This window comes from Salvelinus fontinalis, chromosome 4 (genome assembly GCF_029448725.1).
Source record: "Salvelinus fontinalis isolate EN_2023a chromosome 4, ASM2944872v1, whole genome shotgun sequence".
NCBI classification, from domain to species: Eukaryota; Metazoa; Chordata; class Actinopteri; order Salmoniformes; family Salmonidae; genus Salvelinus; species Salvelinus fontinalis.
In genome coordinates, this window is record NC_074668.1 from 36242765 (window position 1) to 36260148 (window position 17384).

The window sequence follows — 17384 nt, forward strand, 5'->3', positions numbered from 1 at the left end:
GTTGTATACAAAATCTCTGAAAGTCATATCTAAACATACCCTATGTTTTTTAAAATCATATTTACTTTAAATCCATGATTAGACCAGCTTTTGTCTGTTTTGCTTATTTATTTTACTGTTTTTTTTTACAAGTTGCCTAGTCTGTTTATTTCAACAAGTGTTATTTCTGTATATAAAACATGCCCGTTTGGTTTAAAAACATCTGAATAAAATAAATCTGTGTTAGTACACAAATGAACAACCAGCAAGAACTCTGAGCACAGAGCAGGTGTGCATGATGATTTGACAACTCCACAGGGCAGAAAAAAATTGGCTGAATAAACCACCAAATGTAATGTATAGGGCTGAAGGCTTAGTTAGTTGCTTATGTGTACTCCAAATCGTTATCAAAATCCTATTTAAAGTTGAAGCCTTTAATTTTCCTGTACAGGAGTCATCATAACTTCATCACCTTGGGGATATGGACTCAGATGCACTTTGCACAAAGAACCTGACACTAACTTAATGTAGAACATGGTTAACAGAGTTTTGAATTCTAAGTTACCAAAAGACACAATTGCTACCTGAAAATGTGTGCGCTCTTGTGTTCTCGTGAATTTCTTAAGGACCTTCATCTTGGAATCCCTTCATACAAATGCGGTTGGAGAAGAGGGGTGTTAGAGGACTCAACGTCGCCAACCCCACTCTCCACGAATCCCAAACCACCCCCGCCCCTACCAAATCACTCAGAGGACCATTCGTTGTCACGTGTTGCTGACGAAACTCAACAGGGTGGTGACTTCCAGAGAGTGGCAGGGGGATCAATAAACCAATCAGCTTCGGGGGACATCGTGACTTGAATGGTGCAATTAATGTTCCACTTTTAAATAATAAAAGTATGGCATTTTAATTAACAAATTGCTTAAACTCCAACCACATCGTGGTGCATGTCGAGATAGCTCTGAAGCCTACAGCCTTGATGGCTTGGCGGAAGAGGCTATCGGAGGGTCTAATTATTACCCTCGATAATGTTCCCTCACTCAGCTTTGGGACACTTGTGCATTATGGTGGAGGCGCACATGAATGCGCAAATGGAAGGGAAAGGGAGTGATTTGGGATCCAGTACCTCTCCCTGCTGCATCCTCTGTAGCCTAACACTTCCTTGCATCGCACGCTTAATTTCCCTCCGCATTCTGACCCACTTCCTCTCCCAGTTGAGCTATAGGAGGCAGGGGAGAGACTTCTAAGGAAACGACGGTGTGATCCGAGGGGCCAGCCAGCCCGAGGTTGATGTGTCCTGACATCCAGACCAAACATGACCGTGGTGTTAACATGCGCCCCTCAGGTCCGACTGACAGCTAGCAATGGCCAGTCCTGCACCCATGACTCACACTCAATCTCTCCAATGGAAGGGAACTCTCAAGCTACTTATGAACAAAACGAATTGAATAAAAGTGTGTTGAGGATCAAGGCTAATAATTTATAGGCAAGTCAGTTTGTTCTGTAAACCAAAATCCAGTAAAAATCTAATTGGCCTGTTAAAGGTCAAAATGCTAATTTAACAGACTGAAAAGTGTAAATGCTGATAAAAGCTATGGCTGTTCAACACATCTAGCCAAGTCACACAAGTAGGTTGGCATTATACATGGACATTCATGGTGACCCATCACCGCCCGCCGCTGCTAGAAGGCAAGCAATAGAGGAATGTTTATGGGGATCAGATACAAAAGGGGGATGCATAACGTCTTTATGGTCTCACTAAAAGATCTCTTTCTCCACTTAATTTGACCCAATCGGTCGTTGAAACATAGCTGTGTCGGTAGCGCAGCTGTGCTTTGCCTTGACCCCCCTTCCCTTTTGCTGAGCATTATTCAGCTGCAACTAACGTTAGGCTTGCTAGTACATTATTCATTCTCCCTTGGTCCTCCTGACTACACCAAACAAATTCTAATTACAGAATATTATTTTTCCAGACATAACATAAGACAAGTCTCATCTCAAGAAAGCGCCGTCAGAATTACATTTATCGTTATTAAGCCTATTCCTCTAACTATTTAAAATAAATAGTGGTGCAAATATTGCAACTTTGTTCTTAAATTATCGACACTTCTGCGGGTATAATGCGCTTCGGTCAGGGAATTATTTTATCGGTCGACAAAATACTTTGATTTGATTGTGCTCAAAATTGTTGCAAACACACCAAATGACATTGTGAGCTGAACGCTGAATGAACCTCGACTCTCTGAATCAAGACTTTCCAGTTAACTAAATATTCTCCCATTTCGTTCAGTTTGAGGCTAAATTAAATTACCGTCTTCATCCTCTTTTTAGTGGAACCGCAGGTTAGTTTGATTCATCAGATACGATGACGTTGTCGTGGCTAATATACCCCACCCCAACTGGCTGCTCGACTGGCCATTCATTCCGCATGGAGGCTATCATAAATATTAGAGAAACAAGGTAGCTAACTAGCAGACATCACCTAACCTAGCTAGGTAGAAAACTCCTTGACGTTGAAAACGTGGCGATCCTAATTCAGCTAGCCAATGTTAACTGTACTAGCTAGCTAACCTTAGCTTTCTTAACTGAACCCAAGCAATTGCCTCGCTAACGTCACTTAACTAAAGCATAGACGGCACAGTTGAATACAATCAACCAAGCAGTTATGTCGCTGACTGTGTGTACAATATTAGTAAAGATAACGCAACAAGACGTACCTTCCAGATCAAAGAAAAAATAATATCCCTGACTGTTGAATTCTCAAATAGGACTGCCGACGTTTATCCAGCTGAAGTCGCTGACAACTCGCCTGTGCTCTCTTTTCCACTGTCACTGCTGCTCCGAATACAACGCCCTCCCCCTATCCCCGCTTCAGTTATGGCATGCCCAGGCATTTTTGGACAAGAGCACCCACGGTGGTGTCATAATACCCATAAAACCTAGCGGTCAAACTGGGAAATGGGGCCAATCGTTTTTCCCTTAGAGAATTTTAGAAACACTTAACATAAGGTCTGTGCTTAGTGTAAGCTTACCCTGGCATGACGTTTTGATAACCATATAAAATCTCTCTCGGACAAGGTGACTTATCAATATATTCAGCTCTTTTTACTCTCAGATTTGAAAATCTAATTAGCATCGAAGTAGACCTCATGCAAGACTACAAATCCCTGCAAACTCTTGCACGTCATCTCTAGCTGACACCTTTGCTAATTGGTAGTGTCAATTTTAAACTTGTACAAGCCATTTCAAATAATTGTCAATGTAAATAAATACATTACTAAATTTAGTTGATAGTTGATCCAGAGATTCTTACATTTACCTCGATTCGCCAGTCTCGTCCAGATCATAATGACAAATGTAGTTCTTTATGATAGCCACATTAGCAGCTAATTAGCGTTTCATTTTTGGAGGGTAAATGCAGGCGAATAAATTGAAAAGTCACTTTGTCCTAGAGAGATTTACACAGTTATCAAAACGTCACTCCAGGGTAAGCCTCCAGGAAACACAGCCCTTATTTTAAGTGTTAATAAATTCCCATATGGGAAAAATGTATGGTGTAAAAACGATTGGAACTATTTCCTTGTTTGACTGCTATGTTTTATGGGTTTTATGACTCATACTGTGGTACTCTATAGGTGAGCAGCAGCCAAAGCCACCAATCATTGTTAGAGCTGGGTCTGGTATAATTAAGCAGTAAGGCCGGAGGGGGTGTGGTATATGGCCAATATGCCACGGTAAAGGGCTGTTCTTATACTCAACGCAGAGTGACTGGATACAGCCCTTAGCCGTGGTATATTGGCCATATATCACAAACCCCCGAGGTGCCTTATTGCTATTATAAACTGTTTACTGACGTAATTAAAGCAGTAAAAATAACTTTTGTCATACCCGTGGTACACGGTCTGATATACCACGGCTCTCAGCCAATCAGCATTCAGGGCTTGAACCACCCAGTTCATAATAATACATACAGCATATGTATTGTTTCAGTGTGATAAATGTTAACGCCTGCCACGATCAAACTTGTGGAGCAAAAACCATTGCATAATCCCCCCTCTCTTTTCTTTTAATGACAGACGTTTAACAATTTGAAGACATGGGAGTGGTTGGTGAACTGTAGCTATGCAAATGTCATCCAGACTCACGGTGTGTTACTATAACAGCTACCTCTGCAGCTGTTGACAAAATATTTTAGGCATTTTAGCTATTAGATTTAATAGATCATGAATTGAAGATCGAAATTCGGGAGAAAAAGAGTTGTCCAAAAAACAAAAATGGACCTCAGGACTTTTTTTCTAGTTGCCACAAGATGGTATCATTTTACAAAGCCACATTTAGCGGAATAAGCCACATTCTACAAATATTACAAATAGCAGCTTTATCCTATCAGCACACCAAATGTTTACCCGAGCCACGTTGCTTAGGGCCACTAGATGAAGGTAGATCTGAGGGTATTGGGATACATCACATAACTAAGTAAAAAATATATAAACAAATTATTTATATACAGTACCAGTTAAGCGTTTGGACACACCTGCTCATTCAAGGATTTTTCTTTATTTTACTATTTTCTACATTCTAGAATAATAGTGAATACATCAAAACTATGAAATAACACATGGAAAGTGTAAAACAAATCAATGTTTTACATTTGAGATTCTTCAAAGTAGACATCCTTTGCTTTGATGGCAGCTTTGCACAATCTTGGCATTCTCTCAACCAGCTTCATGAAGTAGACACCTGGAATGTATTTCAAGTAACAGGTGTGCCTTTGTAACAGTATAACTTTAAACCGTCCCCTCGCCCCGACACGGGCGCGAACCAGGGACCCTCTGCACACATCAACGACGGTCGCCCACGAAGCATCGTTACCCATCGCTCCACAAAGGCCGCGGCCCTTGCAGAGCAAGGGGCAACCCTACTTAAGTCTCAGAGCAAGTGACTTAACTGATTGAAATGCTACTAGCGCGTACCCGCTAACTAGCTAGCCATTTCACATCCGTTACACCTTGTTAAAAAGTTAATTTGTGGAATTTCTTTCCTTAATGCATTTGAGCCAATCAGTTGTGTTGTGACAAGGTAGGGGTGGTATACAGAAGATAGGGCTATTTGGTAAAATAGCAAGTCCATATTATGGCAAGAACAGCTCAAATAAGCAAAGAGAAACAACAGTCCATCATTACTTTAAGGCATTTAGGTCAGTCAATACGGAAAATTTCAAGAACTTTTAAAGTTTCTTCAAGTGCAGTCGCAAAAACCATCAAGCGCTATGATGAAAGTGCCTCTCATGAGGACCGCCACAGAAAAGGAAGACCCAGAGTTATCTCTGCTGCAGAGGATAAGTTCATTAGAGTTACCAGCCTCAGAAATTGTAGCCCAAATAAATGCTTCAGAGTACAAGTAACAGACATCTCTACAACTGCTCAGAGGACAGCGTAAAATCAGGTCTTCATCTTAAGATTACGCCGACAGAGGGCTGCCTCGCTTCTAGTCCTTAGCAAACTTTGCCAAATTGTGTTTTTTAATGTATTATTTCTTACATTGTTAGCCCAGAAAACCTTAAGTGTTATTACATACAGCCGGGAATAACTATAGGATATCAGAGCGACGTCAACTTACCAGCACGACGACCAGGAATACGACTTTCCCGAAGCGAATCCTTTGTCCGAACCACCCAGGGCATTTGAACTGATTCCAGAGGCTGACCCAAAACATCGCCGCCGGAGAAGAGGCAAACGGCTTGGTCTTCTGGTAAGACTTCAGAGGTGCGTACAACACCCACCGCTTCTGAGTATATTAATTGATAATGTCCTGTCTCTAGATAAAAAGGTAGACAAAATTAGGGCAAGGGTTGCTTTCCAGAGAGACATCAGGGATCGTAACATACTCTGTTTCACAGAAACATGGCTCTCGGGATATGCTGTCGGAGCCGGTACAGCCACCTCTATTCTTCATGCGTCGCACCGGCAGGAATAAGCATCTCTCCGGGAAGAAGAAGAGCGGGGGTGTATGTTTCATATTTAACGTCTCATGATGTAATTGTAACATACAGGAACTCAAGACCTTTTCTTCACCTGACCTAGAATTCCTCACAATCAAATGCTGACCGTATTATCTACCAAGGGAATTCTCCTTGGTTATTGTCAGAGCCGTGTATATCCCCCTCAAGCCGATACCCTGACGTTCCTCAAGGAACTTCACTGAACTTTATGCAAACTGGAAACCATATATCCCGAGGCTGTATTTATTGTAGTTGGGGATTTTAACAAAGCAAACTTGAGAACAAGGCTACCTAAATTTTATCAGCATTTTGACTGTAGTACTCACGCTGGTAAAACACTGGATCACTGCTACTCTAAATTTCGCAATGCATACAAGGCCCTCCTTTTGGCAAATCTGACCACTCCATTTTTGTTCCTCCCTTCCTATAGGCAAAAACTCTAACAGGATGTACCCGTGCCAAGGGATATTCAACCCTGGTCTGGCCAATCGGAATCCAAACATTTAAGATGTTTTGACTAATATTGACGTATACGCTGATTTGGTGAGTGAGTTTATAAGGAAGTGTATTGGAGATGTTGTACATACTGTGACTATTAAAACTTACCCTAACCAGAAACCGTGGATAGATGGCGGTATTCACGCAAAAATGAAAGCGCGACCCACCACATTTACTCATGGAAAGGTCCATGGGAATATGACCGAATTCAAACAGTGTAGTTAGTCCCTCCGCAAAGCAATCAAACAAGCGAAATGTCACTATAGAGACAGTGGAGTCACAATTCAACAGCTCAGACACAAGACGTATGGGGCTGGGTCTACAGATAATCACGTACTCCAAAAGGAAAATCAGCCACATCACGCACACTGACATCTTGCTTCCAGACAAACTAAAACACCTTCTTTGCCCGCTTTGAGGATAATACAGTGCCACCGACGTGGCCCACTAACAGGGACTGTAGGATCTCTTTCTCCGTGGCCGATGTGAGTAAGACATTTAAACGTGTTAACCGTCGCAAGGCTGCCAGCGCAGACGGCGCCCCTAGCCATGTCCTCAGAGCATGCACAGACCAGCTGGCTGGTGTGTTTACGGACATATTCAATCAATCCCTATCCCAGTCTGCTGTCCCCACATGCTTGAAGATGGCCACCATTGTTCCTGTACCCAAGAAGGCAAAGGTAACTGAACTAAATGACTATTGCCCCGTAGCATTCACTTCTGTCATCATGAAGAGCTTTGAGAGACTAGTCAAGGATCATATCACCTTACCAGTCACCCTAGACCCACTTCAATTTGCTTACCGCCCCGATAGGTCCACAGACGATGCAATCGCCATCACTCTGCCCTATCCCATCTGGACAAGAGCAATACCCATGTAAGAATGCTGTTCATTGACTACAGCTCAGCATTCAACTGGCCCTTGGTCTCAACCCCACCCTGTGCAATTGGGTCCTGGACTTCCTGATGGGTCGCCCCCAGGTGGTGAAGGTAGGAAACACCTCCACTTGACTGATCCTCAACACTGGGACCCCACAAGGGTGTGTGCTCAGCCCCGTCCTGTACTCCCTGTTCACCCATGACTGCGTGGCCATGTACACCACCAACTCAATCATCAAGTTTGCAGATGACAACAGTAGTGGACTTGATTACCAACAACAGCGAGATAGCCTAAAGGGAGAAGGTGAGAGCAGTCGGAGTGTGATGTCAGGAAAACAACCTCTCACTCAACGTCAACAAAACAAAGGAGATGATTGTGGATTTCAGGAAACAGCAGAGGGAGCACCCCTCTATCCACATCAACAGGACAGCAGTGGAGAAGGTGGAAAGTTATGTTCCTCGGCGTACACATCACAGACAAACTGAAATGGTCCACCCACACAGGCAGTGTGGTGAAGAAGGCGGAACAGCGCCTCTTCAACCTCAGGAGGCTGAAGAAATTTGGCTTGTCACCTAAACCCTCAAACTTTTACAGATACACAATTGACAGCTTTTGGGCTGTACTTAAAAAAATATTTTACCTTTATTTAACCAGGTAGGCTAGTTGAGAACAAGTTCTCATTTACAACTGCAACCTGGCCAAGATAAAGCAAAGTAGTTCAACACATACAGAGTTACACATGGAATAAACAAACAGTCAAAAATACAGTAGAAAAGTCTATATACAGTGTGTGCAAATGAGGTAAGATGGAGGGAGGTAAGGCAATAAATAGGCCATGGTGGCAAAGTAATTACAAAATAGCAATTAAACACTGGAATGGTAGATGTGCAGAAGATGAATGTGCAAGTAGAGATACTGGGGTGCAAAGGAGCAAGATAAATAAATACAGTATGGGGATGAGGTAGTTGGATGGGCTATTTACAGGTGAGCTACGCGCAGGTGCAGTTGCAGTGATCTGTGAGCTGCTCTGACAGCTGGTGCTTAAAGCTAGTGAGGGAGATATGAGTCTCCAGCTTCAGTGACTTTTGCAGTTCATTCCAGTTATTGGCAGCAGAGAACTGGAAGGAAAAGCAGCCAAAGGAAGTATTGGCTTTGGGGGTGACCAGTGAGATATACCTGCTGGAGTGCGTGCTACGGGTGGGTGCTGCTATGGTGACTAGTGAGCTGAGATAAGGCGGGGCTTTACCTTGCAAATACTTGTAGATGACCTGGAGCCAGTGGGTTTGGCGACGAGTATGAAGCGAGGGCCAGCCAACGAGAGCGTACAGGTCGCAGTGGTGGGTAGTATATGGGGCTTTAATAACAAAACGGATGGCACTGTGATAGACTACATCCAATTTGCTGAGTAGAGTGTTGGAGGCTATTTTGTAAATGACCTTGCCGAAGTCAAGGAACGGTAAGATGGTCAGTTTTATGAGGGTATGTTTGGCAGCATAAGTGAAGGATGCTTTGTTGAGAAATAGGAAGCCAATTATAGATTATTTTTGGATTGGAGATGCTTAATGTGAGTCTGGAAGGAGAGTTTACAGTCTAACCAGACACCTAGGTATTTGTAGTTGTCCACATATTCTAAGTCAGAACCGTAAAGAGTAGTGAGGCTGGACGGGCGGGCAGGTGCGGGCAGCGATCGGTTGAAGAGCATGCATTTAGTTTTACTTGCATTTAAGAGCAGTTGGAGGCCACGGAAGGAGAGTTGTATAGCATTGAAGCTCGTCTGGAGGTTAGTTTACACAGTGTCCAAATAAGGGCCAGAAGTATACAGAATGGTGTTGTCTGCGTAGTGGATCAGAGAATCACCAGCAGCAAGAGCGACATCATTGATGTTTCCAGAGAAGAGAGTCGGCCCGAGAATTTAACCCTGTGGCACCCCCATAGAGACTGCCAGAGGTACGGACAACAGGACAACAGGCCCTCTGATTTGACACACTGAACTCCATCAGAGAAGTAGTTGGTGAACCAGGTAAGGTAATCATTTGAGAAACCAAGGCTGTTGAGTCTGCCGACAAGAATGTGGTGATTGACAGAGTCGAAAGCCTTGGCCAGGTCGATTAATATGGCTGCACAGTATTGTCTCTTATTGATGGTGGCTATGATATCGTTTTAGACCATGAGCGTGGCTGAGGTGCACCCATGACCAGCTCTGAAACCAGATTGCATAGCAGAGAAGGTACGGTGGGATTCAAAATGGTCGGTAATATGTTTGTTAACTTGGCTTTCGAAAACCTTAGAAAGGCAGGGTAGGATAGATATAGGTCTGTAGCAGTTTGGGTCTAGAGTGTCTCCCTCTTTGAAGAGGGGGATGACCGCAGCTGCTTTCCAATCTTTGGGAATCTCAGATGATACGAAAGAGAGGTTGAACAGGCTAGTAATAGGGGTTGCAACAATTTCGGCAGATCATTTTAGAAAGAGGGTCCAGATTGTCTAGCCCGGCTGATTTGTAGGGGTCCAGATTTTGCAGCTCTTTTAGAACATCAGCTATTTCGATTTGGGTGAAGAAGAAATGGGGGAGGCTTGGGCGAGTTGCTGTGGGGGGTGCAGGGCTTTTGAACTTCTTCCATTTTCTAATAATTGCACCAACAGTTGTTGCCTTCTCACCAAGCTGCTTGCCTATTGTCCTGTAGCCCATCCCAGCCTTGTGCAGGTCTACAATTTTATCCCTGATGTCCTTACACAGCTCTCTGGTCTTGGCCATTGTGGAGAGGTTGGAGTCTGTTTGATTGAGTGTGTGGACAGGTGTCTTTCATACAGGTAACGAGTTCAAACAGGTGCAGTTAACACAGGTAATGAGTGGAGAACAGGAGGGCTTCTTAAAGAAAAACGAACAGGTCTGTGAGAGCCTGAATTCTTACTGGTTGGTAGGTGATCATACAATGTGATTTTCTGGATTTTTGTTTTAGATTCCGTCTCTCACAGTTGAAGTGTACCTATGATAAAAATTACAGACCTCTACATGCTTTGTAAGTAGGAAAACCTGCAAAATCGGCAGTGTATCAAATACTTGTTCTCCCCACCGTATGTATGTATGTATGTATGTATGTATGTATGTATGTATGTATGTATGTATGTATGTATGTATGTATGTATGTATACACACATACCATCTATTGCATCTTGCCTATGCCGCTCTGTCATTGCTCATCCATATATTCTTATTCCATTAATTTACTTAGATTTGTATGGATTAGGTAGTTCTTGTGGAATTGTTAGATATTGCTGCACTGTCAGAACTAGAAGCACTTCGCTACACTCACAATAACATCTGCTAACCATGTGTAAGTGACCAATAACATTTGATTTGATGGGCGAATTGCTGCAAAGAAGCCACTACTAAAAGTTCACCAATAAGAAGAGACTTGCTTGGGCTAAGAAAAATGATTAGTCTAAATTTGAGATTTTCAGTTTCAACCACTGTCTTGAATTCAAGGCACACTTAACCAGCATGGCTACCACAACGATACGCCATCCCATCTGGTTTGCGTTTAGTGGGACTATCATTTGTTTTTCAGCAGGATAATGACTGAAAACACTCCTCTAGGCTGTGTAAAGGCTATTTGACCAAGAAGGAGAGTGCTGGAGTGCTGTATCAGATGACCTGGCCTCCACAATCACCCAACCTAAACCCAATTGAGATGGTTTGGGATGAGTTGGACCGCAGAGTGAAGGAAAAGCAGCCAATAAGTGCTCAGCATATACAGTTGAAGTTGGAAGTTTACATACACAGGTTGGAGTCATTAAAACTCGTTTTTTAACCACTCCACAAATTTCTTAACAAAATATAGTTTTGGCAAGTCGGTTAGGACATCTACTTTTTGCATGATACAAGTAATTTTTCCAACAATTGTTTACAGACAGATTATTTCACTGTCTCACAATTCCAGTGGGTCAGAAGTTTACATACACTAAGTTGACTGTGCCTTTAAACAGCTTGGAAAATTCTAGGAAATTATTTAATGGTTTTAAAAGCTTCTGATAGGCTAATTGACATCATTTGAATCAATTGTGTGTACCTGTGGATGTATTTCAAGGCCTACCTTCAAACTCAGTGCCTATTTGCTTGACATCATGGGAAAATCAGAATAAATCAGCCAAGACCTCCGGAAAAAAATTGTAGAGTCTGGTTCATCCTTGGGAGCAATTGCCAAACGCCTGAAGGTACCACGTTCATCTGTACAAACAATAGTACGCAAGTATAAACACCATGGGACCACACAACCGTCATACCGCTCAGGAAGGAGACACGTTCTGTCTCCTAGAGATGAACGTACTGTGGTGCGAAAAGTGTAAATCAATCCCAGAACAACAGCAAAGGCGCTTGTGAAGATGCTGGAGGAAACAGGTACAAAAGTATCTATATCCACAGTAAAGCGTGTCCTATATCGACATAAACTTAAAGGCCGCTCAGCATGGAAGAAGCCACTGCTCCAAAACCGCCACAAAAAAGCCAGACTACGGTTTGCAACTGCACATGGGGACAAAGATCGTACTTTTTGGAGAAATGTCCTCTGGTCTGATGAAACGAAAATAAAACTGTTTGGCCATAATGACCATCATTATGTTTGGAGGAAAAAGGGGGAGGTTTGCAAGCCGAAGAACACCATCCCAACCGTGAAGCACGAGGGTGACAGCATCATGTCGTGGGAGTGCTTTGCTGCAGGAGGGACTGGTGCACTTCACAAAATAGATGACATCGTGAGGAAAGAAAATTATGTGGATATATTGAAGCAACATCTCAAGACATCAGTCAGGAAGTTAAAGCTTGGTCACAAATGGGTTTTCCAAATGGACAATGACCCCAAGCATGCTTCCAAAGTTGTGGCAAAATGGCTTTAGGACAACAAAGTCAAGGTATTGGAGTGGCCATCACAAAGCCCTGACCTCAACCCTATATCAAATTTGTAGGCAGAACTGAAAAAGCGTGTGCGAGCAAGGAGGCTTAGAAACCTGCCTCAGTTACACCAGCTCTGTCAGGAGGAATGGACCAAAATTCACCCATTATTGTGGGAAGCTTGTGGAAGGCTACCGGGAACGTTTGACCCAAGTTAAACAATTTAAAAAGGCAATGCTACCAAATACTAATTGAGTGTATGTAAACTTCTGACCCACTGGGAATGTGATGAAAGAAATAAAAGCTGAATTAAATCATTCTCTCTACTATTATTCTGACATTTTGCATTCTTAAAATAAAGTGGTGATTCTAACTTACCTATGACAGGGAATTTTTACTAGGATTAAATGTCAGGAACTGTGAAACTGAGTTTAAATGTATTTGGCTATGGTGTATGTAAACTTCCGACTTCAACTGTATATGGGAACTCCTTCAAGACTGTTGGAAAAGCATTCCTCATGAAGCTGGTTGAGAGAATGCCAAGCTGTGTGCAAAGCTGTCAAGGCAAAGGGTGGCTACTTTAAAATATATTTTGATTTGTGCAACTATTTTTTGGTTAGTAGATGATTCCATGTGTTATTTCATAACTTTGATGTCTTCACTATTATTCTACAATGTAGAAAATATATATATATATTTTTTTTAAACCCTTGAATGAGTAGGTGTGTCCAAACTTTTGACTGGTACTGTATATATTGGACTTATGGATCAGAAAAGCCTGTGGTTACCAAATACTTTCAGCATAGAAATCATTCAAATATATAGTGGTGTAAAGTACTTAAGTAAAAATACTTTAAAAGTACTACTTAAGTAATTTTTTGGGGATATCTGTACTTTACTATTTATATTTTTGGCACCTTTTTACTTAACTACATTCCTTAAGAAAATAATGTACTTTTTACTCCCTGACATCCAAAAGTACATATTACATTTTCAATGCTTAGCAGGACAGGAAAATGGTCCAATTCACATACTTATCAAGAGAACATCCATGGGCATCCCTACTTCCTCTGATCTGGCGTACTCACTAAACACAAATGCTTTGTTTGTAAATTGTTGGTGTGCTCCTGCTTATCCGTAAGTTAAAATAACAAGAAAATTGTGCTACCTGGTTTCCATAATGTAAGGAATGTGAAATGATTTGTACTTTTATTTTTGATACTGAAGTATATTTAAAACCAAATACTTTCAGTAGTATTTTACTGGCTGACTTTCACCTTTACTTGAGTCATTTTCTTTTAAAAAGTTATCTTTACTTTTACTCAAGTATGACAATTGGGTACCTTTTCCACCACGGTACATTTCTCATTCATCCACATGGTTCCATAATATCTTTCTTCATCCCCACTTACAATAGGCTGTCACATAATGCACATTTCAGATGATAACTTGTAAAGCTCCTACCTTTTCTCACAGATGGTTTCCTCTCCAGTGCCTTCTCTGGGGACTTCTTGGGGAAGTCAAAAGCCGCCAACATCTGAGCCACCTTCACAGACTGGGCTTGCTCCGAAACCCAATCAGGCTTTGCTGCCAATGGCTTTGTCAAATCTGGATGCTTCAGCTTTTCTTGTAGTAGAATGTTCTCCTTTATGAGTTCAGAAACAGGCCTCGATTTAGGAGTATCCTGGTGTTTGTCACACTCTGAGGCAGTTTCGTCGTTGTCCTGGGTAGACTTTTCATCATAATGTACTGCAGTGGTGCGCTCTGTGACTTGCTGTGACACAGGCTCTGTTTTTAAAGTCTCATTTTGAGACTGAAGCGTCTCATCCATACTCCCTTGGCTTTCTTCTGATAGAGCCATCCCAGTTCCTACTGAGGCCGGGGTAGCCTCTATAACTACAACTGGGATGTCTGTTATTTGACGAGGGTCCTTATTGGTCTTAGCCTCCTCCATAGAATCATCATGCAAGGCCTCTGAGGTGCATAGGCTAGGTGTTGTCTTCCCCGCAGTGATATTTTCTATTTGTGATGGAGGAATCTCAGTGATAGGGATAGTGCTGGGTGATTCATCCATTTTGTGCAAAGGCAGGGGCTCTGTGGTTTGATCATCCTCTTTGTTGCAGGATGTAGACTCTGTAGACTCAGTGATGACCTCAGACACTGAGGAAGATGCAGGTTTTTCTGCGATGACATCACTCCTAGAGGAGGGCCTGCCCTCAACAGGTGGACTCTGTGAGCTCTCTGGTGACTGCGTTTCAGTTGGGCGTGTATTTTCCATCGTCTTCTCCTCGTTTTGGGGCGAGGAAACTGTTGTTGCCGAGTCCTGCTCTGAACCTTTACAGTCAGCCTCATCCATTGGTGTGGATGTCCCCACTTCTCGTTCAGTGACAGATTCAGTCTCTAGAAGTGAAGCTGGTAGACAGATTATATCTGTGGAGTCCTGAGCAGTTTTCCCTGCCTGCTCACTCTTTGTCAGACTTTGTGGATGATCCTCCTCATGGCAGGGCTTGGTGTTAACTTCTGCTCCAGGGGGTCTCTCTGTTGCACATACAGAGGATGATGACGACATGGTTTCTTCCTCAACATCGCACTGTAATTCAGGGATATTCTTATCTGATGGAGCTGTCTTTGCAACATCAGCGGATGATTTTGGTGTTTTCATTACGACATGTTTTGGTGTTGTTTCCTTCACGGCAGGTTTTGGTTTTGTTTCCTTCAATGCTGATATTGGTGTTGATATGGCCCCCGTCTCAACACCCTGTGGATAAGGCTTTGTCTCAGATGTTTTCAGCTGGTCATGGTCGTCAGACTGGTCCCTTGACACAGAGACCACCTTTCTAACTTTGGAGAGATCTGGAGACGCCTCATTTTTGTTTCTTTTAAGTAGCTTCTCCAAAATAGAGCTTGGCTCTACTACAGGCACCATGGGCAAGTCTTCTTTGTCCCCTTGATTGGGAGGGTCAATTGTAGGGGATCCTGCCCTGTCCAGCTCACTTTGTTTGTGATTATCATTCCGGCCAGACTGGAATGAGATGTCACATCTTGCTGCCTCTGACGCTTTATTCTCTTTCTCAATGTCACCCTTGTTTTCATCGTCATGTGGCTTTACCTTTCCCACTGTTGGATGGTCATGGTTCAAGGTCCTACCCACAACTGACAGACACTTTTTCCCTTTGGTCTTTTTCAATGATGATTGATGTTTAGTCTTATAGGGATCCGTCAGTTCTCTCAAACCGCCTACAGCTCCATCAGTGCACTTGGTGTCTTCATCCTCAACTGCCTCGGAGGTTCCATTTTTCATTTCCTGGTCTTTCTGAACAGGCAACTTCTTTCTTCCTCCCTCTTGTTCGACGTTATCAGTAGTTCCCGTATTAGTCCCACCCTTGCCAACTTCCACAGAACCCTCCTTCTTGTATTCCATGGTGGCCTCACCCATTGAAACTGTGGCATCAGTTTTCTCCACAGCTGTATTATACATCTGCCCAGTAACTTCCCCTAAAGCAGAGCAGAGGTTTTCTTCCTGGTTTTTCTGATGTGGCGCTGTTCTCTCATCTCGACGATACATCTTGGCAGTTTTACCCTCCTTCTTCTCCTTATCCCTCACGTTTTGGGTGGATTGTCTGGGTATTCTGGCCTTCTCCTTACTCTGTGTGTGACTCTCTGGGCTCTGGCTATTGTCCGGATCCTGTGGAGTCAGTAGAGCAGTCCTGCCTCCCTCCTCTCCTCCAGCCCCTTCCTCTCTCATCTCCCCCTCCGTGGAAGGACTCACCCTTTTCTGAGTGCTAAGGTTTTTCTCTGCCGAAGGTGTTATTGGCTCCCTGCCTGGGCCTTCATCCAGATTCTCAGCGGCTGCTTTCCCTGGATCCTCCCCGGCGTTACCGGCCTCCTCACGGGGGGTTCCTCCCTCCATGGCACCGCCTGTGTCCCCACTTGCATCCCCCAGGTCGATGCAGGGCCCCCTCTCCTCCGCTTCTCCACCGCTGGCCTGTTTATCTCCCTCCACCTTATCTTGATTCTGCCCCATGCTAGTCTGTGGAGAAAGACAAGCCATTACCATCCTCACTCTTATGTAGCAGTCTACAACTGGCTTTGGCATGCCAGTCCACCACCGTTTATCTAACTGTAGACACTGTGCCCTGCTCTCCCACTGTGCCCTGCTCTCCCTGTCTCTCCCACAACCACTTTATTTCACAGCGGAGTGTTTGAATAAATACATGTCCCACTGAGAACAGGCAGAGGTGGAAACATCAGCTGGAAACATGAGGTAGAGACAGGAAAATGAGCAGTGTAATTAGATATCAGGCACAAAGCCAGATTCATTTACTGTGAAATAGCTCAAATCTGACTATGTGTAGACACAGTGCAGACAGTATATACCACTATGACATTATGTGAGCTAAAGGAGAGCAGAAAGTCACACTAAACAGAAGTAATTTACATGGTCTGCTCTGGCTAAGCGTCTTATGACCACAATCACTCTAGATTGTTCATGTTCTTGCAATGTTAACCCGTATTGGGTCAACTTAAGAAAAATACATTGGAGTCACAAGATTTAACTGAAACCTCCCTCATTTTCCCTCTGAGGATGATCATGTCAGCAGTCAGCACGTAGGACCTTAGCCAGGATTGTCAAATTCTGATGTATGTAAATGTGGAGGTAGGACATTAGTGAATGAAACAGCAGCCTAACAAAGTGATTAGATAATCCTGAAATAATATTTAATAGTAGGGTGAACAGAATGCAGGATATAGCCCTTTGATTCCAGGCTCTTAGATGATCAGAGGGAAACCTGATTCGACTGCAGATGAAGCCCAGGCACATAAGGCCATTCGATATCTAAAGCCACAATGAAAATAATCCCTCTCTCTCTTTGGGAGTTTATGACGTTTTTGATAAAGTTGCTAGAGACTATTGTCTGCCTTTTCTGAACAAAATGTCTTTCTCAAGATTGGATTAAGTTATTTTTGTTCGATTATTGCAATTCAACCAATCACCGGATATTTGCTCTCACTAACAGTAGTTGACCTATTCTATAAATGAACGCCGGAAATCCAAAACTGTATTTCACATATTTTAAAGCAGGATTTTCATACAATAACTTACTGCTTATACATTTTGCTTTTCTCTTTGTTATTCCAGT

At 43.0% G+C, this 17384-nt stretch overlaps 1 protein-coding gene across 2 annotated transcripts in view; it reads right to left on the bottom strand.

Annotated features, from left to right (window-relative positions):
• Positions 1 to 15933, bottom strand: part of LOC129853650 (coronin-1C-A) — a 68651-nt gene extending 52718 nt beyond the window's left edge. Inside the window, exon 1 of one of the 2 annotated variants that reach the window (XM_055919927.1) lies at positions 13708 to 15933. In XM_055919927.1, coding sequence (XP_055775902.1) covers positions 13708 to 15808 — 2101 coding nt within the window. In that variant the 5' untranslated portion in view covers positions 15809 to 15933. Of the gene's footprint in view, positions 1 to 2696; positions 2860 to 13707 lie in introns of those variants that run through there. The other variant, XM_055919928.1, reaches the window with a different exon arrangement.
• Positions 15934 to 17384: the final 1451 nt, after the last annotated feature.